Consider the following 24,333-nt stretch of genomic DNA (forward strand, 5'->3'; position numbering starts at 1 on the left):
ACGGGAAGACTGAAACTGAAGCGAAAAACCGTGATGAAATTAATGAACACACTATACAAATAAATTCAAAAATACTCCCCGGCCTCCACCTGGGGATTGGCAACCCTAGAACCAGGGCTTTTTTTTTTTTAGCTGGAGCTCCTTTGCATATTAGGCCATGCCCCCCTGATGTAGCCAATCCTCCAAGAGCTTACAGGGCTCTTAGTACAGGACCTACTGTAAGCTCCAGGAGGATTGGCTACATCAGGGGGGGCGTGGCCTAATATGCAAAGCCACATGTGGCTCTTTCACTCATATTGTGTGGCTCTTGAAGCCCTCCCCCCCACCCCATTGGCTGGCTTGGAGAAGGCATTTGTCTCTTTAAATCACTTCTCTAAGCTAAGCCAACCAGCAACGTGGAAAATGCATTTAAAGTTGCTTTCTTTCTACCTCCCCTTCCTTCTTCTCTCCCACCATCTATATGCCTTCCTTCGATGTTCATGTCTTGCAGCTCTCAAACATCTGACATTTATTCTATGTGGTTCTTACATTAAACAAGTTTGGCTCTTCGTACAGGACCTACTGTAAGCCTTTGGAGGATTGGCTACATCAGGGGGCGTGGCCTCATATGCAAAGGAGTTCTTGCTACAAAAAAAGCCCTACCCAGAACCCTAACCAGATTCCCCCTCCCCGAAAGGAGAAACCTACCGTCCCTAAAAGCTCTTGGGTGAAAAAATGGAAAGGACTTGTGAGTTGCCGACCGGAGATGAGGAGAGAAAGGGGGTTGTTAGTCACAATCAAGGTGGTCTTGTCCTGATTGAACTCCGACGATCGCATCATGATGGCAATCTCTCCCTTATGTCGATCCAGGCGTTCTTGAAATTCGGCATCGGTCATAGGCATGAAGTAACGGATCTGCCCCGGAGCAGAAGAAGAATTTCATTTCATTCATAAGAACATAAGAGAAGCCATGTTGGATCAGGCCAGTGGCCCCTCCAGTCCAACACTCTGTGTCACATAAGAACAGAAGAGAAGCCATGTTGGATCAGGCCAGTGGCCCCTCCAGTCCAACACTCTGTCACATAAGAACATGAGAGAAGCCATGTTGGATCAGGCCAATGGCCCATCCAGTCCAACACTCTGTGTCACACAGTGGCCCAAAAAATTATATATATACACACACACTCACACACATATATATATATATACACAATTATATGAGTATGTGTGTGTGTGTGTGTATATATATATATATATATATATATATACACACACACACACACACACACACACACACACATAAACACTGGCTAATAGCCACTGATGGACCTCTGCTCCATATTTTTATCTAACCCCCTCTTGAAGCTGGCTATGCTTGTAGCCGCCGCCACCTCCTGTGGCAGTGAATTCCACATGTTAATCACCCTTTGGATGAAGAAGTACTTCCTTTTATCCATTTTAACCCGACTGCTCAGCAATTTCATCGAATGCCCACGAGTTCTTTTATTGTGAGAAAGGGAGAAAAGGACTTCTTTCTCTACCTTCTCCATCCCATGCATTATCTTGTAAACCTCTATCATGTCACCTTGCAGTCGACGTTTCTTCAAGCTAAAGAGCCCCAAACGTTTTAACCTTTCTTCATAGGGAAAGTGTTCCAACCCTTTAATCATTCTAGTTGCCCTTTTTTGCACTTTCTCCAATGCTATAATATCCTTTTTGAGGTGCGGTGACCAGAATTGCACACAGTATTCCAAATGAGACCGTACCATCGATTTATACAGGGGCATTATGATACTGGCTGATTTGTTTTCAATTCCCTTCCTAATCATTCCATTTCTTCTGTGTCATCTCACAAGATGATTCGACAGTTTCTAGCATCTCTGGTTCACAAACGGACCCCCAGAGGGCACCCTGCCTTGCCAACCTGCGGTGCCGATCCTGAATACCTGTATCTCACAGAATCATAGAGTTGGAAGGAACCTCAAGGGTCATCTAGTCCAACCCCCTGCTCCATGCAGGAAATTCACAAATACTTCTCCCACACACACATCCCTAGCGACCCCTGCCCAGAAGATGGCAAAAACCTTTCCAGGATCCCTGGCCAAATTGGGCAAGAGAAAAATTGCTACCTGAGCCAAAATGCCAAACAGCATTTTCCTGGGCATGTAAGGAAGAAGAAGAAGTGAAAGAAGAAGTAGAAGAAGAAGACTGCAGATTTATACCCCGCCCTTCTCTCTGAATCAGAGACTCAGAGCGGCTTATAATCTCCTATAACTTTTACAACCTGTGTGGTAGGTGGGGCCGAGAGAGCTCTCACAGCAACTGCCCTTTCAAGGACAACTCCTGAGAGAGCTATGGCGGACCCAAAGCCATTCCAGCAGCTGCAAGTGGAGGGGTGGGGAATCAAACCCGGTTCTCTCAGATAAGAGAGCTCTGGCTGACCCAAGGCCATCCCAGCAGCTGCAAGAGGAGAGGTGGGGAATCAAACCCAGTTCTCCCAGATAAGAGTCTGCACACTTCACCGCTACACCAAAAAGGGCCACGAGAACTAAGCACTGATGCAACCCGTCTTACTCTCCTTCTCATGATCTGCCTAAGTTCACAGGATCAACATTGGCATCAGATGGCCATCCAGCCTCTGTCAAAAGACCTCCAGGGAAGGAGATCCCGCCACCTCCCGAGGAAGCCTGTTCCACTGAGGAACCGCTCTAACGGTCAGGAAGTTCTTCCTAATGTTGAGCCGGAAACTCTTCTGATTTAATTTCAACCCATTGGTTCTGGTCCGACCTTCTGGGGACGCAGAAAACAACTCTGCACCCTCTTTTCTATGACAGCCCTTCAAGTGCTTGAAGAGGGTGATCCTATCACCTCTCAGTCGTCTCCACTCCAGGCTAGACATCCCCAGCTCCTTCAACCTTTCCTCATAAGACTTCCCTCACCGTCTTCATTGCCCTCCTCCATTGTTTTGTTTTGTTTTTTCTTTGCTAGCCATTTTGAAGGCTTTATTTGTTGGGGCGGGATGGGGGTAGAGTAATTCAATAAATGAATATAAAATATTATATTCCTTATGGAACCCCCAGGCTCAGAGGTAGAACACCAGAGCTGAGGACCACGAAAGAAGGTGTTTTTAGGCCGATTGTCCACTTGTTGGGTATCTGAATCGACCCCGGTGTGAAATGGGATGCTGGATTAGATGGACCACTGGTTTCACCCAGCAGGGGGGGGGTTTATGAATCTTGACTAGATTTTCCGTTTCGGTACAGGTCAATCTCACCAAGCAGTGAAGGTTGTCAAGTCCAATTCAAGAAATATCTGGGGACTTTGGGGGTAGAGCCGGGAGACCTTGGGGGTGAAGCCAGGAGCAAGGGTGTGACAAGCATCATTAAACTCCAAAGGGAGTTCCGGCCATCACATCTAAAGTGACTGCGCACCTTTTCAGGGCCTTCCCTCCATTGGAAATAATGAAGGACAGGGGCACCTTCTTTGGGGGCTCATAGAATCGGACCCCCTGGTCCAAACTTTATGAAACTTGCAGGGTGTTTTGAGGAGAGGCACCGAATACTCTGCTGAAGATTTGATATCTCTACCTCAAAAAACAGCTCCCCCAGAGCCTCAGATACCCACAGATCAATTTTCCAATATCCCTTATGGCAGGGGTGGCCAACGGTAGCTCTCCAGATGTTTTTTTTGCCTACAACTCCCATCAGTCCCTGCCATTGGCCATGCTGGCTGGGGCTGATGGGAGTTGTAGGCAAAAATCATCTGGAGAGCTACCGTTGGCCACCCCTGCCCTATGGGAATCGGTCTCCATAGGGAATAATGGAGTGCCCGGCACTTCCCCCTCACCCGCCTTCTGATGACCCTGAAGTGGGGGGATCCCCTGCCCCCACCTGGGGATTGGCAACCCTATTCCCGGTAGCTCCTGCCTTTGACTTCCTCTGCCATTCCGGCCCGCCTCTTTGTCATGTTCCACCTCAGTTAGTCGATCTCTGGTCTGCCCGGCGGTTTCTGTCAAGAGCCGCTTCGCTTCTGCCTCAAGAAACACTTGAGGCAGATGGATTTGGTGGCCTCATCCCCTTCACTGTACAACAGGGAGGGGCTTGTGATGAGGTGCCATATTGTGACACCAGAGCTCTGAGGCAGCTCAGGGCAAGCCTTTTTGGGAGAGGTCAACAGCCACTGGTGGGGAGGAGCGGATGAAAAACATGGCAGAGTTGGCCCAGGGGTCACAGGCGATCCGAGCGCTTGTGAAGAAGCTCAACTTGCAGCACTCGGGGCAGGTTGAATTCCCAAAAGCAGCTGTTAGGAGAGCTTTGTAGAGCTCTGTAAGAACATAAGAGAAGCCATGTTGGATCAGGCCTAAGGCCCACCCAGTCCAACGCTCTGTGTCACATAAGAACGTAAGAGAAGCCATGCTGGATCAGGCCACTGGCCCATGCAGTCCAACACTCTGTGTCACATAAGAACATAAGAGAAGACATGTTGGATCAGGCCAGTGGCCCACCCAGTCCAACACTTTGTGTCACAGAAGAGAAGCCATGTTGGATCAGGCCAACGGCCCATCCAGTCCAGCACTCTGTGTCACATAAGAACATAAGAGAAGCCATGTTGGATCAGGCCTAAGGCCCACCCAGTCCAACGCTCTGTGTCACATAAGAACGTAAGAGAAGCCATGTTGGATCAGGCCAACGGCCCATCCAGTCCAGCACTCTGTGTCACATAAGAACATAAGAGAAGCCATGTTGGATCAGGCTAGTGGCCCATCCAGTCCAACACTCTGTGTCACAGAAGAACATAAGAGAAGCCATGTTGGATCAGGCCAAGGGCCCATCCAGTCCAACACTCTGTGTCACATAAGAACATAAGAGAAGACATGTTGGATCAGGCCAGTGGCCCATCCAGTCCAACACTCTGGGTCACATAAGAACATAGGAGAAGTCATGTTGGATCAGGCCAGTGACCCATCCAGTCCAATACCCTGTATCACATAAGAACATAAGAGAAGCCATGTTGGATCAGGCCAATGGCCCACCCAGTCCAACACTCTGTGTCACACAGTGGCCAAAAAAACCAGGTGCCATCAGGAGGTCCATCAGTGGGGCCAGAAGCCCTCCCACTGTTGCCCCCCTCAAGCACCAAGACTACAGAGCATCACTTGCCCCAGACAGAGACTTCCAGCTATACCCTGTGGCTAATAGCCACCGATGAACCTCTGCTCCACATGTTGATCCTATCCCCTCTTGAAGCCGTCTATGCTTGTAGCTGCCACCACCTCCTGTGGCAGTGAATTCCACATGTTAATCACCCTTTGGGTGAAGAAGTCCTTCCTTTTCTCCGTTCTAACCCGACTGCTCAGCAATTTCACTGAGTGTCCACGAGTTCTCGTATTGTGAGAAAGGGAGGAAAAAGTACTTTTCTCTACCTTCTCTATCCCATGCATAGTTTGCAATTTCTCATGTTATTTGCAATTTCCCAAATGTGTAACACTTATACCTGCATTACGCATTCCCACTTAGACCCCCACCCCCTGTGAATAAATAAATTTTCTCCCCTTTGGAGGTTTGAACTGAACAAAACCTTCACTCCTGAGTAATTTGTGTCACAGTTCCCGGGTCAGGACGGTACATGCTCTGTCCCTAGATCCCATGGCCAGCTGTCATTCTGGGAGGGGGGGGGAGAAATGTGAGCTGGGAGTCTTGCAACTCAAAGGACAGTTTAGCAACTGATGGTATAATTTTTGGTATCTGTGGAATGCCACCTTTTGCTGCCTCTACAGTTGCTAAAATCATCACTGATGGTGCTGAAAGCTGGAAAATTAGTGTGGGAAATTAGAAGATATTGGATTTATTTGCTGCCTTTCACTCTGAAACTCAGAGTCACTCATAATCTCCTTTCCCTTCCCCCACAACAGACACCCCTTGAGGTAGGTGGGGCTGAGAGAGCTCTGACAGAAGCTACCCTTTCAAGGACAACTCTGCCAGAGCTCTGGCTGACCCAAGGCCTTTCCAGCAGACGCAAGTGGAAGAGTGGAGAAGCAAACCCAGTTCTCCAAGATAAGAGTCCGGGCACTTAACCACTACACCACACTTAACCACTACACCAAACTGGTTCACATGTATCAAATGCTTCCACAATCAAGTCTTCATGACCTGAAAATGTGATTTGAGCGTTCAGGCCAGATCCATCCGACTGGTTCCTTCCTTCGGCAACAGGAAGCGACAGAAACTTAGCGTGTGACTTTTACTTACCAAGTCAGGACGGGGCGAATAATCTTTCTCATGCTGCAGCCTGAATTGGCTCATCGTGTCGTCCGCGATCGACCTAGGATGGAAAAAAAAACACCAACCCTCACATCAAATGGCGTACTGTTTGCTTGTTTATCCGATGAGCATCAGGCTCAGATTACTTCATTTACCGGGGTGGCAGGAAGCGTTGCCGAGTCTCTGCCGCTTCACCGCGACTCCATAGGTTTTTAAAGGCAGGAGACGAAGAGAGACAGTTGGCGATTGCCTGCCTCTGCGTAGCAACCCTGAACTTCCTTGATGGTCTCCCATCCAGATACTAACCAGTGCTGACCCTGAGTAGCTTCTGAGATCTGATGGAATCGGGCTAGCCTGGGCCATCCGGGTCAGGGCAAGAGACGTTCAGGCGTGGTTTGCCCTTGCCTGCCTCTGCAGAGCTGCCCTGGACTTCCTTGATTGTCTCCCGTCCAGATACTAACCAGCATCCAGCTGCTCTCCCATCCAAGTTCTAACCAGAGCCAGCCACACTTAGCATATGGTTCTGATGAGGCTGGGCTAGCCAGGGTAATCTGGGTTAGGGCATATCACGTGTATGGCGGCGAAAAGTGCTGTTCAGCAGCCAACCTGCGGCAACTCTGTAGAGCTTTCAAGGCAAGAGACGAAGCATTGGCCATCGTCTTCCTCTGCATAGCGACCCTGGACTTTTCCGGTGGTTTCCCATCCCAGGGCTAAGATTTATACCCCTCCCTTCTCTCTGAATCAGTCTCAGAGTGGCTTACAATCTCCTTTAGCTTCTTCCCCCCCACCCCAACTGTGAGGTAAGTAGGGCTGAGAGAGCTCTCTCAGAAGCTGCCCTTTCAAGGACAACTCCTATGAGAGCTATGGCTGAGCCAAGGCCATTCCAGCAACTGCAAGTGGAGGAGTGGGGAATCAAACCCGGTTCTCCCAGATAAGAGAGCTCTGGCTGACCCAAGGCCATTCCAGCAGCTGCAAGTGGAGGAGTGGAGAATCAAACCCGGTTCTCCCAGATAAGAGAGCTCTGGCTGACCCAAGGCCATTCCAGCAGCTGCAAGTGGAGGAGTGGAGAATCAAACCCGGTTCTCCCAGATAAGAGAGCTCTGGCTGACCCAAGGCCATTCCAGCAGCTGCAAGTGGAGGAGTGGAGAATCAAAACCGGTTCTCCCAGATAAGAGAGCTATGGCTGACCCAAGGCCATTCCAGCAGCTGCAAGTGAAGGAGTGGGGAATCAAACCCAGTTCTCCTAGATAAGAGAGCTATGGCTGACCCAAGGCCATTCCAGCAGCTGCAAGTGGAAGAGGGGGGAGTCCAACCCAGTTCTCCCAGATAAGAGAGCTCTGGCTGACCCATGGCCATTCCAGCAGCTGCAAGTGGAAGAGGGGGGAGTCCAACCCGGTTCTCCCAGATAAGAGAGCTCTGGCTGACCCAAGGCCATTCCAGCAGCTGCAAGTGGAGGAGTGGGGAATCAAACCCGGTTCTCCCAGATAAGAGAGCTCTGGCTGACCCAAGGCCATTCCAGCAGCTGCAAGTGGAGCAGTGGGGAATCCAACCCAGTTCTTCCAGATAAGAATCCACCCACTTAACCACCACACCAAACTGGCAACAAGCAGACTATCCAGAATTCCACCTTCTCTGGCTGAGTCTGACGGCCCGGGCAAACTTCTAAGAACCTGGGCCCAGCTGGAGTAGAGTTCTGGAACCCTCTGGCTTCCTGCTCTGGCAGACCAGTTTGAGCGGCACTAGCACTAGGAACTAGGGTTGCCAGGTTGGAAAATACGTGGAGGTTTTGAGATGGAGCCTGCGAAAGGGTGGGTTTGGGGGAGAGACTCCAGTGGGCTATACTGCCAGAGTCCTCCTTCCAAAGCAGCCATTTTCTCCAGGTGAGCTGAGCTCTGTTCCTTGGAGATCAGTTGTAAAAGCGGGAGATCTCTCCAGGCACCACCTGGAGGTTGGCAACACTACCAGGAACCACAGTTTATGTCATCTGGTTCACGGAGAACACAGCCTGGAAAAACGTGCTTCTAGGGCTTTCGTCTCCATGTTAACAGCAGGGCAGGAACTCTGTAGTAGAATGTTCCAGAACGCTAAGATGTTCTGAGAGACGTTTAGTGGAAGGGCACTTACCCTCAAGGCACAAGGCACCACTCCTTCCTGAGATGGTCATGCATTTCCTAACGTTTTATTGGGTTATCTTACTTTAAAGCATTCTTGAGGGAAAGCTGACACCTCAAGAGACATTTGAGAAAATTCAACAGGTCCGAGGGGGGGGATGATATCAAGCAGAAATAGCAGAACTGACCCTGAGGAAGAAGGAAACATGGCCATCTTTGTCTTGACTGTTGAGAGTCAAATCGTTCCCAAACCTCCAATACAGATGTGTGGGTTACAGGATATGGAGGAGAAGACCATGTTGCCACACGAGGGGGTTACCAGAGCAGTGGAACTTTAAAGGTTTCACCATTCTAAGGATTGTGATGACACCTGAGTCCGCATTTGGCCAGGACGCTGGGCACACAGGACTTATGGAAAGGCTTAGGCTATATAGCGACCCCTAACGTTATTGAGCCTTTGGAACTCTGACACAACGTGGTAGGTGGAACCATAAGGCGGCTGCCACAAAATGGCTGCCACATACAGTTGCCAATCCTTAGTTAGTGGCAGAGGACCCCCAGTTTGGAGGCCTTCCCTTCCCTTTCAGGGTTATCAGAAAGCCAAGTGGAGGAAATGCCAGCTGAGCACTCCGTTATACCCAGTAGAGACTGGTCCCCATAGGGTATAATGGAGGAGCGATCTGTGGGTGTCTGGGGCTCTGTTTTTTTTTTTGTGGTAGAGGCCTCAGATTTTCAGCATAGCATCTGCTGCCTCTCCTCAAAAAACTCCACCGAGTTTCAGAAGGATTGGACAAGGGGGTCCAATTCTATGAGCCTCAAAAGAAGCTGCCCCCATCCTCCATTATTTCCAGTGGAGAGAAGGCATTGAAAAGGAGTGTGTCCCTTGAAGTGGGATGGCCAGAACTCCCTTTGGAGTTCAGTCATGGTTGTCACAACCTTACTCCTGGCTCCACCCCTAAAGTCTCCTGGCCCCACCCCCAAAGTCTCCTGGCTCCACCCCAAAGTCCCTAGATATTTCCTAAGCCGGACCTGGAAGCCCTAGTGCCACAGGAGGCAGAAACAGCCACAAAATGGCTTAGGGCTAGTCCCCAGGTCTGGGTGGGTTGCCTGCCCCCCACCCAGTTTCTGGGGCTTCTGCCCACTGCTGGCCAGCTGCTCAGTGAGGGAAACCCTGCTCCCAAACAGTGACATCACTGCATAATGTCCCTAACATCATCATGGCAACGGTGTTGTGTGGCAACCCTCTGGTTTGAGGGGGAAATTCTATGGTTTGAAGCCGGTTTTACCACAGAGTTTTGCCCTCAAACCAGAGCATTGCCGTGAGATGTTCCCGGTGTGATGATGTCACTTCCTTCCTTCACTGGAAGTGACATCATCACGGCCAGCCCGTTGCATGGCAACACTCTGGTTTGAGAGGGAAATCATATGGTTTGAAGCCGGTTTTACCACGAGTTTTGCCCTCAAACCAGAGCGTTGCCGTGAGATGTTCCCGGTGTAATGATGTCACTTCCTTCCTTTGCCGGAAGTGACATCATCACGGCCAGACCGCTGCATGGCAACACTCTGGTTTGAGGGGGAAATTCTCTGGTTTGAAGCCAGTTTTACCACAGAGTTTTGCACTCAAACCAGAGCGTTGCCATGTGACGTTCCCGGTGTGATGATGTCACTTCCGGGTGACATCAACATATCAGGGACATCCCGGAATGCCCCCCAAATCCACTGCTGCAAAGATCAAGGGGACATGGCAACCAGTGTTCCCTCTAAGCTGAGCTAGTGTGAACTAGCTCACAGATTTTTGGTCTCCGGCTCACACATTTCTGTCTTAGCTCAGGAAAAATAGCCCTGGAGCAAACCAATTTATGAAGGAGCTCACCACTTTAATGCCAGTAGCTCACAAAGTAGAATTTTTGCTCACAAGACTCCACAGCTTTAGAGAGAACATTGCTGGCAACCCTAAAATGGCTCACCTTCAGTCACAGAACGGGCAGTGTGGCAACTCTCACCAAAGTCACATTTATAAACAATTTGCACACACAATGAAATCCCAGATGGGGAATCAGAAGTCTTGTGGGTCAAAAGCCCCACCCACTTTCTAAAAAAAATGCTAAGCAAAGGCTAAGACCCATCCAGAGCATCGGAGTGGGTGAGAAAGTCCACACCTGGGTCTCCAGCCACTGTTGAGGGCCACAGGTTGGATGCTGAATCTTCTGTGTCCGTCACCTTAGATGGAGACTTGGGGGAGGAAGGTAGGATTTGGGGAGGGGAGGGACTTCAGTGGGGTATAACCCAATAGAGTCTGCCCGCCAAAGCAAGCCATCTTGGTAGAACTGATCTTGGTAGTCTGGAGATCAGTTGTAATTCTAGTCAATCTCCAGGCCCACCCGGAGGTTGTAAACCACCTGCCCCTCCAAGACAACTGTGTACATTGTAGTCTGCCCCTGTGAATCCCTTTATATAGGGCAGGGGTGTCAAACATGTGGCCCGGGGGCTGAATCAGGCCCCCGGAGGGCTCCTATCAGGCCCCCGAGCAACTGGCTGTCATCTGCTTCCTTCTCCCTCTCTCTTGCTTCCTTCTGCATCACAGCTTGCTTTATCAGGCTTGCTCAATCGCACAGGAGCTACAGAGCAAAGTCCCTGTCTTCTCCATTGGCTGAGGCTCCTCTCTCGGGAAGGACTAGTTTGCTTTGCCAGGCTCTGTCAATCGCACAGCATTATTATTGAGCCAAGCCTCTCTTCCTTCTATTGGCTGAGGCTCCCCCCCTCAGTCCCCCGAGGAAGGAAGGAAAGAGCCAGAGCTTCCTTTGCCCAGTTCCCTGGATCCCACGGGAGAAAGACGAAGAAAGCACCTTTAAGACCAACAAGTGGTAACATTTTGAGTTTTTAAAAATATATATATATTTGTGCTTGTCTGTGTCCTTTGTAAAATTTATATCTCTGCTACTATCTTAAATAGTACACACATTGCTTGGCTCGAAATGGTCCAGCCCAACAAGGTCTCATTTATGTTAGATCCGGCCCTCATAACATATGAGTTCAACACCTTTGAGTAGGGAATATTAAATTCCAGCATGATCCAGATTCACTGTGGGTTTTTGTCGTTTTTAAGTTTGAACACTGGGATTACAATTCTGCAGATGCGGGCAGAACTTTATTACAAGAGGCTCTGTGGATATCTAAACTGAACTCTGTGTTCCCATTGGGCAGGGGTGGCCAACGGTAGCTCTCCAGACGTTTTTTTGCCTACAACTCCCATGGCTATGCTGGCTGGGGCTGATGAGAGTTGTAGGCAAAAAACATCTGGACAGCTACCGTTGGCCGCCCCTGCCACATGGGCTCAATCCGGATTGGGATCTTTTGAGTTTTATGTAACTTGGTAGGTACACTGGATGTTTAAATGGTAGTTATCTCTGTAATGGGTACAGCCTGAGCTGCCGAACGACGTTCTTGTCCAGCGACTGCATGCATGATAGTTACGCAAGTAGGTTTCCAGTGTCATTAATTCGACAATCAGACGTAAGAACGCAGAATCAGAGAATCACTCCTCCTTTTGAATATTTCTCAGTGAAAAGGTATGTCGACACTTGTACGTTTTTTATGATGTAGTCTGTCTCTGGGTGTATATGCTGCAGTTTCGGTGAATGAACCTTATGCTAAATAGTGTGCTTTACAACCAGATTTTTGCTCTTCATACACAGTAAAAATCCAGATGCATTATTTAGCGTAGTGTGAACGCACCATTTCAGTGCCTTTTTTTGTAGCAGGAACTCCTTTGCATATTAGGCTACACCCCCCCTGGTTGCAGCAAATCTTCCAAGAGCTTACAGCAGGGGCGTCAAAACTCATTTGTTATGAGGGCCGGGCCATGCGTTTACCTATTTAAGATTAGGTAGCAGAGATAGAAACTTTATAAAGGACACAGACAAGCAAGACTAAAGATTTTTTTTAAAAAACTTAAAATAAAACATGCTTAAAACATTAGCGCTCGTTGGTCTTAAAGGTGCTTTCTTTGTATCTCTCCCACGGGATCCAGGGAACTGGGCAAAGCAAGCTCTAGCTCTTTCCCTCCCTCCCCAGAGGACCAGGAGCGGGAGGAGCCTCAGCCAATGGAGAAAACAGAGAAAACTGTAGCTCCTGCACAATTGAGCAAGCCTAGCCAAGCAAGTCGAGATGCAGAAGGAAGCAAGAGAGAGGGAGAAGGAAGCAGACAAGAGCCAGTTGCTCAGGGGCCTGATAGGAGCCCTCCGGGGACCTGATTCAGCCTCCGGGCTACATGTTAGACACCCCTGGTTTACAGGGCCTACTGTATGCTCTGGAGAGCCAGTTTGGTGTAGTGGTTAAGTGTGCGGACTCTTATCTGGGAGAACCGGGTTTGATTCCCCACTCCTCCACTTGCACCTGCTGGAATGGCCTTGGGTCAGCCAGAACTCTCTTATCTGGGAGAACCGGGTTTGATTCCCCACTCCTCCGCTTGCACCTGCTAGCATGGCCTTGGGTCAGCCATAGCCCTGGCAGAGGTTGTCCTTGAAAGGGCCGCTGCTGTGAGAGCCCTCTCCAGCCCCACCCACCTCACAGGGTGTCTGTTGTGGGGGAGGAAGGGAAAGGAGATTGTGAGCCGCTCTGAGACTCTTCGGAGTGGAGGGCAGGATATAAATCCAATATCTTCTTCTATCTTCTCTTGGAGGATTGGCTACATCAAAGGGGTGTAGCCTAATATGCAAAGGAGTTCCTGCAGCCAAAAAAAAAAAACCCTGGGCCAAGGAGACCTTCAGCAACATATCCGCACATCATGCACCCACCACCGTAATAATGAAATCGAAAGTCACCCAGGAGCGTGAGGTTCCCGGTGCCCACAACAACGAGTGCGCCTCCCTCACAGGAAGGCGAGCATCAGGATTTCGTCGCTCGTCGCCGGAATTCAGCGAAAAGGCGGAAACGCAACACCATACTTCTCAGCAGGCGTTCTCGGCGTCAAGGAACATCCATGTCAATCCGTGTCAGAGCCCCCGGAGAGACACCTGCTTCATTGGCAGACAGCTGACCGGCTGGCCGCTCCTCGACGCGGCCTGGTTTGGATTCCGAACCGAGGCCGGCAGTGACAGTTACGACCGTTAAGGGCACAGCTGGGAGATTCCACAGCTGGAACAGTTTTCCTTTCTCCCAGGGAACAATGGAAGAGAGAATTTTGGTAGGCACCTAGGAATGCCAACTCTGCGCTGCGAAATTCTTGAAGACGGTACCTATTTGCTTTTCACATTTCCAACACAGGTACCCAGGGGTCGTTTTGAAGAAAAATAGGTGGTGGAGCTCATCAGCATAACGCATTAGCATATGCTGCCCACCCATCCCCAGCCAAAAGCAACTTGATGCAAGGCAGGAGAGCCCCGGGCGAGCGAGGCCTGCTTGGGTTGGCTAGAGATCCAGCCAGCTCAAGCAGGCTTCGCTCACCTGGGGCTCTCCTGGGCTGCCCCACCCAGGTCAAAAGGCTAGCAAGCCACCCACCACTGAAAATCACATAAGAAGTGGAGAAAGGGTGGTGTGGGCTTCTCCAGGGGTTAATGAAGGCTGCTGGGGGCGTGGTAAAGCCCCTGGGGGCTGGCTGGCTGCCCGCTCTCCTCATCCAGGGATTGTTATGCAGCTGCACCTCCTATTCAATGGGCAAGGTAGGTGGGGAGGAGGAGGGGGAACCCTCAGAAAGGTTCAGGAGCTCTGCTCCCGTGAGCTCCTGCTGGATCTGAGGCCTGCATGTACCTATTTTCACATGTGGTGGTCATGCAAACGGGTTAAGCGTTATTGGGAAAAGGTGCATGGGCTGTTGCAAAAAGATTTCAAAACGACCGTTCCATTTAAACCAGAATTTTTTAAATTGGATTTGTTGTCTCAAAAGATGGGAAAAAAGAGTTAAATATCTGTTAATACCTATGGTTACCGCAGCGAGAATTATTATTGCCAAACAATGGACGAATTTTCAGAAAAGGTACTGGACACAGCAGACGGGTTTATTGAAAGAAAACTCAGATCCACAAGTAATGGGGAACTGGTCAATTTTCTATGATTGGATATGTAAAACTTAATTGGTGGTTAGAATAGACTAGGGGTGTCAAACACGCAGCCCGGGAGCCGAATCGGACCCCCGGAGGGCTCTTATCAGGCCCCCGAGCAACTGGCTGTCATCTGCTTCCTTCTCTCTCTTTCTTGCTTCCTTCTGCATCTCAGCTTGCTTTGCAATGATTGCTCAATCACACAAGAGCTACAGCGCAAAACCTCAATTTTCTCCATTGGTTGAGGCTCCCCCCCCCCCTTCCTGGTCCCCTGGGAAGGGAGGAAAAGCACCAGAGTTTCCTTTGCTCAGTTCCCTGGATCCCATGGGAGAAATACGAAGACCTTTAATACCAACAAGTGCTAATGTTTTAAGGAGGAAGCATTTTTTTAAATTTTATTTTATGTTTTATGAATACAATAAAAATATTGAAACTGTAAAGCAGAAAAAAGGAAATTCTTGGAAACAGGAAGGCGGCAGGAAAAGAGGAAGACTGAACATGAGACGGACAGCGCTTCCTCTAAGCTGAGTTAGTGTGAGATAGCTCACCATTTTTTAGCCTCCCACTCACACATTTTTGTCTTAGCTCAGGAAGCATGGCCCCAGAGCACACTGATTGATGCAGTCGGTCACAACTTCAATGCCAGTAGCTCACAAAGTAGAATTTTTGCTCACAAGAATGCATAGCTTAGAGGGAGCATTGGAGACGGAGTGACCTCAATGGGGTAAAACGCCATAGAACCCACCCTCCAAAAGCAGCCATTTTCTCCAGAACTGAGTTAAGAACGTAAGAGAAGCCATTTGGATAAGGCCAATGGCCCATCCAGTCAAATACTCTGTGTCACATAAGAACATAAGGGAAGCCATGTTGGATCAGGCCAATGGCCCATCCAGTCCAACACTCTGTGTCACATAAGAACATAAGGGAAGCCATGTTGGATCAGGCCAATGGCCCATCCTGTCCAATACTCTGTGTCACATAAGAACATGAGAAGCCGTGCTAGATCCGGCCAGTGGCCCATCCAGTCCAACACTCTGTGTCACGTAAGAACATAAGAGAAGCTATATTGGATCAGGCCAGTGGCCCATCCAGTCCAACACTCTGTGTCACATAAGAACAGAAGAGAAACCTTGTTGGATCAGGCCATTAGCCCATCCAGTCCAATACTCTGTGTCACATAAGAACATAAGAGAAGCCATGTTGGATAAGGCCAATGGCCCATCCCATCCAATACTCTGTGTCACATAAGAACGTAAGAGAAGCCATGTTGGATAAGGTCAATGGCCCATCCTGTCCAATACTCTGTGTCACATAAGAACATAAGGGAAGCCACGTTGAATCAGGCCAATGGCCCATCCAGTCCAACACTCTGTGTCACATAAGAACATAAGGGAAGCCATGTTGGATCAGGCCAATGGCCCATCTAGTCCAACACTCTGTGTCACATAAGAACATAAGAGAAGCCATGTTGGATCAAGTCAATGGCCCATCCAGTCCAATTCTCTTGGTCACATAAGAACATAAGAGAAGCCATGTTGGATAAGGCCAATGGCCCATCCCATCCAATACTCTGTGTCACATAAGAACGTAAGAGAAGCCATGTTGGATAAGGTCAATGGCCCATCCTGTCCAATACTCTGTGTCACATAAGAACATGAGAAGCCATGCTGGATCCGGCCAGTGGCCCATCCAGTCCAACACTCTGTGTCACGTAAGAACATAAGAGAAGCTATATTGGATCAGGCCAGTGGCCCATCCAGTCCAACACTCTGTGTCACATAAGAACATAAGAGAAGCCCTGCTGGATCAGGCCAATGGCGCATCCAGTGGCCAAAAAGCCCAGGTGCCATCAGGAGATTCATCATTGCAGCCAGGACACTAGAAGCCCTCTCACTGTTGCCCCCCCAAACACCAAGAAAACAGAGCATCACTTGCCCCAGACAAAGACTTCCAGCTATACCCTGTGGCTAATAGCCACTAATAGACCTCTGTTCCAGACGTTTATCCAATCCCCTCTTAAAGCCGTCTATGCTTGTAGCTGCCATCACCTCCTGTGGCAGTGAATTCCATGTTTTAAATCACCCTTTGGGTGAAGGACTTCCCTTTATCCGTTCAAACCGAACTGCTCAGCAATTTCATGGAGTGCCCACTCACATGTTCTCATATTGTGAGAAAGGGAGAAAAGGACTTCTTTCTCTACCTTCTCTATCCCTTTTGTGTATAAATAGCTAAATCACAAACAAGCAATATCAGGAAGGAATAAATTCAATCCACAGAAGCTTCCGAAGTGACAGAATTGGGGGATGGATTAAGCTTCTGCTCCCAAAATCTTGTCTTTTGTCTGCCATTCTAAGCATAGGAGATACACTGGCTTCCTGGTTTCGGAATGATGTTTCTCCCAGATACACGCTGAGGTCTGCCTCCCCCACCCCGCCCCTTCGTCCCCCCAGTTTAGCGGTGAAGTTGTCTCGAGACTGGAAGCGTTTGTGAAATCTCCATTTTCAGTTTCGCATTTCCGTTCCTAGAACTGTCATTTCTGACAAGAAGTCAGCAGCTCTGAAGGAGAAATTCCTGTTGTGTAACCCGTGACAGGACAGCTTGGCGAAGAATTTTTGGAGTTCCAAAAATATACCCTCTCATGCCACAGCTGGGGAGCACAGTTGGTTTAGACACGTCTCTGTATTCCCTGAGGAGATTTTTGGTCTTGTTGTGGAGAATATATTTTATGTTTGGGAAAAGAATTAGGTGACCCTCTCTATCTGAAAGGGGGAAGTTCAATATATCACCCTAATATCCCACTGTCTTATTGTGCAGCATGGGCACACCAGAGGTCTTCTAAAGAGTTTTTTTTTAAATTAATTAAATTATTTCATTTCTACCTCACATTTCTCCCTAATGTGGACCCAAAGCGACTTAAATCATTCTCCTCTTCTCCCCTTGGGCCTCACAACAACCTGGTGAGGTAGGCTAGCCTGAGAGAAGGTGAAAGCGCCAAGGCTGCCCATTGGGTTTCTGTCACATGAGGGGGGATTTGAACCCAGATCTCTGGGATACTAGTCCAATACAGAAGAAGATGAAAAATAATCAGAAAAAGAGGAGGAGGAGGAGGAGAAAAGGAGGAGGACTCTGCCCTTCACTGAGTCTCAGAGCAGCTTAAAATCTCCTCTTCCTCTCCCCACAACAGGTGAGGCTGAGAGAGCTCTTTTGAGAACCGCTCTTTCGAGAACAGCTCTGAGAGACCTGAGACTGACCCAAGGTCACCCAGCTGGTTGCATTTGGAGGAGGCGTGGGGAAATCCAACCCGGTTCTCCCAGATTAGAGCCAGCACACTTAACCATGACACCAAACTGGCTGTCTCATTAGATAAATACCTGGTGGATCAGGCTACTGATGGCTAAAGTCAGAGGCTGTGTTCCCTTTGTGGCCGGGGAGATCAACATCGGGGGGAATTTGGTGCCTATTTTGGGGAGGCAAAAAAATATCTGGCGAGCCACTGTTCCCTAGCCCATTCTTTGTAAGGATGGAGTGGGTCAGCTATAGCTCTCGCAGAGCTGTCCATACTAGCTCGCCGCAGAGGCTGCGGCTGAGAGGTGATACAATCACCATCTTCAAGCACTTGAAGGGCTGTCACATAGAGGATGGTGTGGAATTGTTTTCTGCGGCCCCAGAAGGTAGGACCAGAACCAACGGGTTGGAATTAAATCAGAAGAGTTTCAGGCTCAACATGAGGAAGAACTTCCTGACTGTTAGAGCGGTTCCTCAGCGGAACAGGCTTCCTCCTTGGGAGGTGGTGGGCTCTCCTTCCTTGGAGGTTTTTCAACAGAGGCTAGAGGGCCATCTGACAGCAATGAAGATCCTGTGAATTTAGGAGGAAGTGTTTGTGAGTTTCCTGCATTGCGCAGGGGCTGGACTAGATGACCCTGAAGGTCCCTTCCAACTCTAGGATTCTAAGAATATCCTGACCGTTAGAGCGGTTCCTCAGTGGAACAGGCTTCCTCGGGAGGTGGTGGGCTCTCCTTCCTTGGATGTTTTTCAACAGAGGCTGGATGGCCATCTGACAGCAATGAAGATCCTGTGAATTTAGGGGGAAGTGTATGTGAGTTTCCTGCATTGTGCAGGGGGCCGGACTAGATGACCCTGGTGGTCCCTTCCAACTCTATGATTCAATTGGTTGAAATTAAATCAAAAGAGTTTCTGGCTGAACATTAGGAAGATCATTAGAGCGGCTCCTCAGTGGAACAGGCTTCCTTGGGAGGTGGTGGGCTCTCCTTCCTTGGAGGTTTTTCAACAGAGGCTAGATGGCCATCTGACAGCAATGAAGATCCTGTGAAATAGGCAGGTCATGAGTGGGAGGGCAAGAAGGGTCCCCTCTAAGCTGAGTCAGTATGAGCTAGCTCACAGATCTTTAGCCTCCAGCTCAACACATTTTTGTCTTAGCTCAGGAAAAACAGCCCCAGAGCAGTGCCGGGTTAAACCCTGTGGAGGCCTCTAGGCAACTGAAATCTTGGGAACCCCCTTGCAAATTATCTCAGAGCCTGAGCGCCCACTCCACCGCCCACGGCTCCCACTGCAGCCTGAAGGCACCCTCCTAAAAGCCCCGTTGACAAAGCTGCGAAGGAGAGGCAGAGAGAGGCAAACTTGGTGATGACGCCAGCAGCAGCCGCACCAGGCAAGTCAGGCAAAGAGCGGCTCAGTTGCTGGCTGCGTGGGCAGTATGGAAAGGCTGCAAGCAGGGGGGAAACCGGGGGGGGGGGAGAAAGCTGGCCCCTGAAGGCATCGGGGCCCACAGGCCACTGCCTACTCTAAAAAAGTAAAGGTAGTCCCCAGCGCAAAGCACCGGTCATTTCCAACTCTGGGGTGACGTTGTTTTCACAGCGTTTTCACGGCAGACTTTTTACGGGGTGGTTTGCCCTTGCCTTCCCCAGTCATCGACGCTTTCCCCCCAGCAAGCTGGGGACTCCTTTGACTGACCTCGGAAGGATGGAAGGCTGAGTCGACCTGGAGCCAGCTACCTGAACCCAGCTTCCGCCGGGATCGAACTCAGGTCGTGAGCAGAGGGCTCCGACCACAGTGCTGCAGCTTTACCACTCTGCGGGCCTAACTGTTAATCCAGCTCCGGCCCAGAGCGCAATAATTCGTACAGCAGCTCCCAACTGTAATGTCAGTAGCTCCAAACTTTAATTCTAGTCGCTCACAAAGTAGAATTTTTGCTCACAAGACTCTGCAGTTTAGAAAGAACTTTGGGGGCATCAGTGCTTAGTTATTGTGGCCCCTTCTGACACGCCCAGGGAAATGCTGATCAAGAAGCAATTTTTCTGCAGGCCCGAGATCCTGGAGAGGCATTGGTGGGTTTTTTGGCCATCTTCTGGGCATGGAGCAAGGGCCACTGGAAGCATGGAGGGGGGGATATTTGTGAATTTCCTGCATTGTGCAGGGGTTTGGACTAGACGACCCCCCCCAAAATCCATAATTCTATGATTCTATCCAGTTTTTTTTAATCCGATGCTTTGAGCCTGAAGTACAGATTAGAGCAGTTAGAGGGTTCGAACCCTTTCCCTGTGAAGAAAGGTTAAAACGCTTGAGGCTCTTTAGCTTGGAGAAACGCTGACTGCGGGGGTGACAGGATAGAGGTTGACAAGATTATGCATGGGATGGAGAAAGTAGAGAAAGAAGTCCTTTTCTCCCTTTCTCACAATACAAGTGTCAAGTCTGCTATAATTTCTGTGTGTAGCTAAGTTACTTCTTTGGTTCGGGAAAAGGATCCTGGGTAAAAACCACACTGTATGCCAATGCTGCTAGCTCAAACTCTCCATTCCCCCCTCCCACCCTTTGTTATGTAGCAATGCTTTGAAATGGGAATATGGGAACAAGATTATGGAGCCTTCTCAGAGGAGCGTGGGGGCAGCTGGTGCCAAGGAGGCGCCCAAGGCCGACACAAACCTGAGAACGAAATAGTAACATCAATGTGTGAATGTGCCCTGCACAGAGTGCCCCTCCCTTAAGAATTCCTTTGATGTATACCTTATATGATTGCTCTGTTTGAATACTTGCCAGTCTTTCAATTTTGTTCTATAGTTCTGCAACATGTTACAATAAACTAGAAACTTTTATCAAGAAGGTCTCGTTATTGAAACATCAGACTTGACAACAAGAACTCGTGGGCATTCAATGAAATTGCTGAGCAGTCGGGTTAGAACGGATAAAAGGAAGTACTTCTTCACCCAAAGGGTGATTAACGTGTGGAATTCACTGCCACAGGAGGTGGTGGCGGCTACAAGCATAGACAGCTTCAAGAGGGGGTTGGATAAAAATATGGAGCAGAGGTCCATCAGTGGCTATTAGCCGCAGTGTGTGTATATATATATGTGTGTGAGTGTGTGTGTGTGTATAAATATTTTTTTGGCCACTGTGTGACACAGAGTGTTGGACTGGATGGGCCATTGGCCTGATCCAACATGGCTTCTCTTATGTTCTGATGTAGATCCAGCTGGGTATGAAAAAGCTCTGGGTATGAAAATATTGTAAAGAGCTCGAAGACGCTTGTGCAAAACAAGGTTTCCAGTACGACCTTGTTCTTTTCTCAGCTGCTGGCTGCGTTTATTGAAAGGCACCGATCAGTTTACAACCTCTTCACCGAGATTCCTTGGGATGAACTTGGTTTTGACTCCTATAAAGACTGGATTGTTTCTCGGGGATCACATTCCTGATTCCTTCAAAGACCAAGTATATGGTTGTTTAATGAATGAATATATGTTTTTGTAATCGTTGAACTGTTTGGTGAATTTATTGGTTGGAGGCTGGATGTCACGGAAAGCCTTGTGCTTTGGATTTCTCTGTCCGTCTGGAGGTTGGCAGCCAGATTTGGAACCCCCATTGGGAGGAAGGCTGGGTATAAACGAAGTATTTCCAGCGTCTAGCTAGCTGCCATTGGCTTTCTTTGGAAAGAAAGCAGCAGGTTATATTAGAGGGGAGAATCCAACAGAGCTCTGCCCACCTTCACCTTATTGCACCTCGAAGAAAGGATCTAGAAGCCCTGATCTAGGCCTTGGAAGCTAAGCAGGGCTGAGCCTTGCTAAAGTACTTGGAATACCAAAGGAATACCAGGCCTGGAACACAGAAGCAGGCGATGATCAAGCTTCTCTCTCGGAAACGTCCAAGCCCCCCACTACCACTAGGGGTCGCCAGAAGTCACCCCGGCTCTTGCAGAATTGCAAGCGCGCACCCTATCAAAACCGACCAAAAATAATCCTAAAGGAAGGGTATTTTTAACAACTTCCATACAAAAGGGGAACTTCCAGGAAAAGAAATATGTGGTTTCGTGTTTGTGCAACTGAAAAATTCAAGCCTTCTACAGGAGCGCTTCCGGAGGCCCAGTTCTGAGGATTTGTCTCGATGTGGGTTTCCAGACAACACAGGATGTGGCTTCAAGCAAAGAAGCATGCGCAGGCACACGGGAAATACAGAGAGGCGCCTTGCAGCAGCGCACACATCCCACTGTGTGGTTCCTAGTTTACCTTTAACGCTACCCCGAGGAGTTGGAGTTGCCAGTTCCGGTTTGAGATTCTAGGGAGGGGATGACGCCTCGGCTGGGTGTGATTTGGGGAGGGGTCTAGGCCATGGAAGAGCCCCGCGGCGCAGAGTGGTAAAGCTGCAGTACTGCAGTCCTAAGCTCTGCTCACGACCCGAGTTCGATCCCGGCGGAAGCTGGGCTCAGGTAGCCGGTTCCAGGTCGACTCGGCCTTCCATCCTTCCGAGGTCGGTGAAATGAGCCCCCAGCTAGCTGGGGGGAAAGCGTAGGTGACTGGGGAAAGCAATGGCAAACCACCCCGTAAAAAAAGTCTGCCGTGAAAACGTCGTGAAAGCAACGTTACCCCAGAGTCGGAAACGACTGGTGCTTGCACAGGGGACGACCTTGACCTTTTCTACTAGGCCATGGAGTCCATCTCCCCAAGCGGCCCTTTTTTTTTTTACTCCGGGAGAACTGACCTCTGTTTCCCGGAACTCAGTTGGAATCCCAGGAGGAGATCTCCAGCCACCCCCTGGAGCTTGGCAACCCCATGTCAGCAGAAGCCGGGGAGGCGGCACCCATCCACGCGGCTGGCTTTTGACAGAGCGGGCGGGCCAGCGGCGCTTCTGATCCACCCACCTTTCCTGAGCCAACGAGGTAGCCAATTTTGCGCGCCAGCGTGCCCCAACGCGCCTTATCCAGGCACGTGTGGATGCAGCTTGAGGGCTCGGGCGGGGTCCGGAGCGCGAGTCCAGGGCGGCACCGGTTTCCCCTTCGCTCCGGAGCCCGGGCTCCCGTAGGGTTGACGCGGCCGGCCGGCCTCCCTTGGCCGCCAGCCCGCTTCCTTCCCGGCTGTGCGTAAAAGCGAAAGCGAAAGAAGCGCGCCCCGGCACTTCTGCGCCATGCGCCGGCCAAGGAGAGCGCCAGCGCTGCGGGGCGGAGGGGCGCTTGCAGAAGGCGGCGGCGGCGGCGGCTCCTCCACGCCCGGGCGCCCCATGCCAGCCCGACCCTCGCCGCCCCCCGGCGCCTAGCGGAGGACGGGAAGGTGGAGCGCCGCCGCTGACCCCCCTTTGGCACGGTCCCCTCTCCATGGCGCGTCTGCTGCTGCTGCTGCTCGCCCTGCTCTGCGGCTCCGCGGCGCTCTGGGCGGAGGGAGGCGGCAGCGCCGGCAGCGGTAAGTGGTGGCCCCACAGACGACTGAGCCAGCGCCGCCTGTAAGCGCGACGGGCCGGGCAGAGGAGGGCAGGGCCTGGGAGGTGCCCGAGGAGCGCGCCATGGAGAGGTTCCGTGCCCCAATCGGGAGAGCCGCAGCTCGGAGTTGGCGCCCGAGGGATCTGGCGGGCTGGAGCGGGGGGGGGGGGGCGGATGGGACAACCTTGCAGGGAGAAGGTGGCGCTTTTGGCTCCGCCCCTCTCACCTGCCCTGTGCGACAATAGCAACACCTGTCGTGTGCAACGACGGCCCGGCTATACTTCTGGGTTGTCCATCTCTGGCCCGCCCCTTCTCTGCCGTGCGGTTGTCGTTGATGCTGCTGCTGTGTTGACGGAAGAGTCGCGTTCTCAGATCCGCCTTCCTCTACCCTATGTATGTCATTATAAGTATTAGCATATATTATGTGTGTGTGCCTGTGTGTATGCATATATGCGCGCACGGGGCTTTCTTTTGAGCAGGAACGCAGTTCCGGCTGGCTTGGCACCAGTGGGTGTGGCCTTATATGCAAATGAGCTGCTGCTGGGCTTTCCCGGCAAAAAAAAAAGCCCTATGCTAAACGATGGTGATGCCAGGGGGTGTGGCCTAATATGAAAATAAGTTCCTGCTGGGCTTTTTCTACAAAAAAACCCCTGTATATGAACATAAGAACATAACAGAAGCCAAGCTGGATCAGGCCAATGGCCAATATATGTGTGTGTGTGTGTGTACACACACACACACACACACACACATATATATATATACACATATACATATACATATATACACACTGTGGCTAATAGCCACTGATGGACCTCTGCTCCATATTTTTATCCAACCCCCTCTTAAAGCAGGCTATGCTTGTAGCCGCCACCACCTCCTGTGGCAGTGAATTCCACATATATTAGCAAATGCCGCCCCCCCCCCCCAGCCAAAAGCAACCCGACGCAAGAAAGGAGAGCCCCAGGTGAGCGAGGCCTGCTTGGGCTGGCTAGAGATCCAGCCAGCCCAAGCAGGCCTCACTCACGTGGGGCTCTCTTGGGCCGCCCCTCCCCCCCCCTCCAGCCAAAAGGCCAGCAAGCCACCCGCCGCCCAAAACCACATCAGAAGTGGAGAAAGGGTGGTGCGGGCTTCTCGGGGGGTTAACGAGAGCTTCTGGGGGTGCAGCAAAGCTCCTGGTGGCTGGCTGGCTGCCCGCTCTCCTCATCCAGGGATTGTTATGCAGCTGCACCCAGGCCTCGGATTCA

The 24,333-nt window shown here is 50.4% G+C and overlaps 1 protein-coding gene across 1 annotated transcript in view; it reads right to left on the reverse strand.

Moving 5' to 3' along the window:
- The window catches only part of TSGA13 (testis specific 13), a 34,052-nt gene extending 11,066 nt beyond the window's left edge, over nt 1-22,986 (reverse strand). The window contains exons 1-3 of the mRNA XM_060244461.1: nt 22,535-22,986; nt 6,228-6,300; nt 688-894 (exon numbers count right to left, since the gene is read on the reverse strand). Of these exons, the coding sequence (XP_060100444.1) occupies nt 688-894; nt 6,228-6,300; nt 22,535-22,986 (732 nt within the window). The remainder of the gene's footprint in view (nt 1-687; nt 895-6,227; nt 6,301-22,534) is intronic.
- Nucleotides 22,987-24,333: the final 1,347 nt, after the last annotated feature.

The sequence above is a fragment of the Heteronotia binoei genome, chromosome 8 (genome assembly GCF_032191835.1).
Source record: "Heteronotia binoei isolate CCM8104 ecotype False Entrance Well chromosome 8, APGP_CSIRO_Hbin_v1, whole genome shotgun sequence".
Lineage (NCBI taxonomy): Eukaryota > Metazoa > Chordata > Lepidosauria > Squamata > Gekkonidae > Heteronotia > Heteronotia binoei.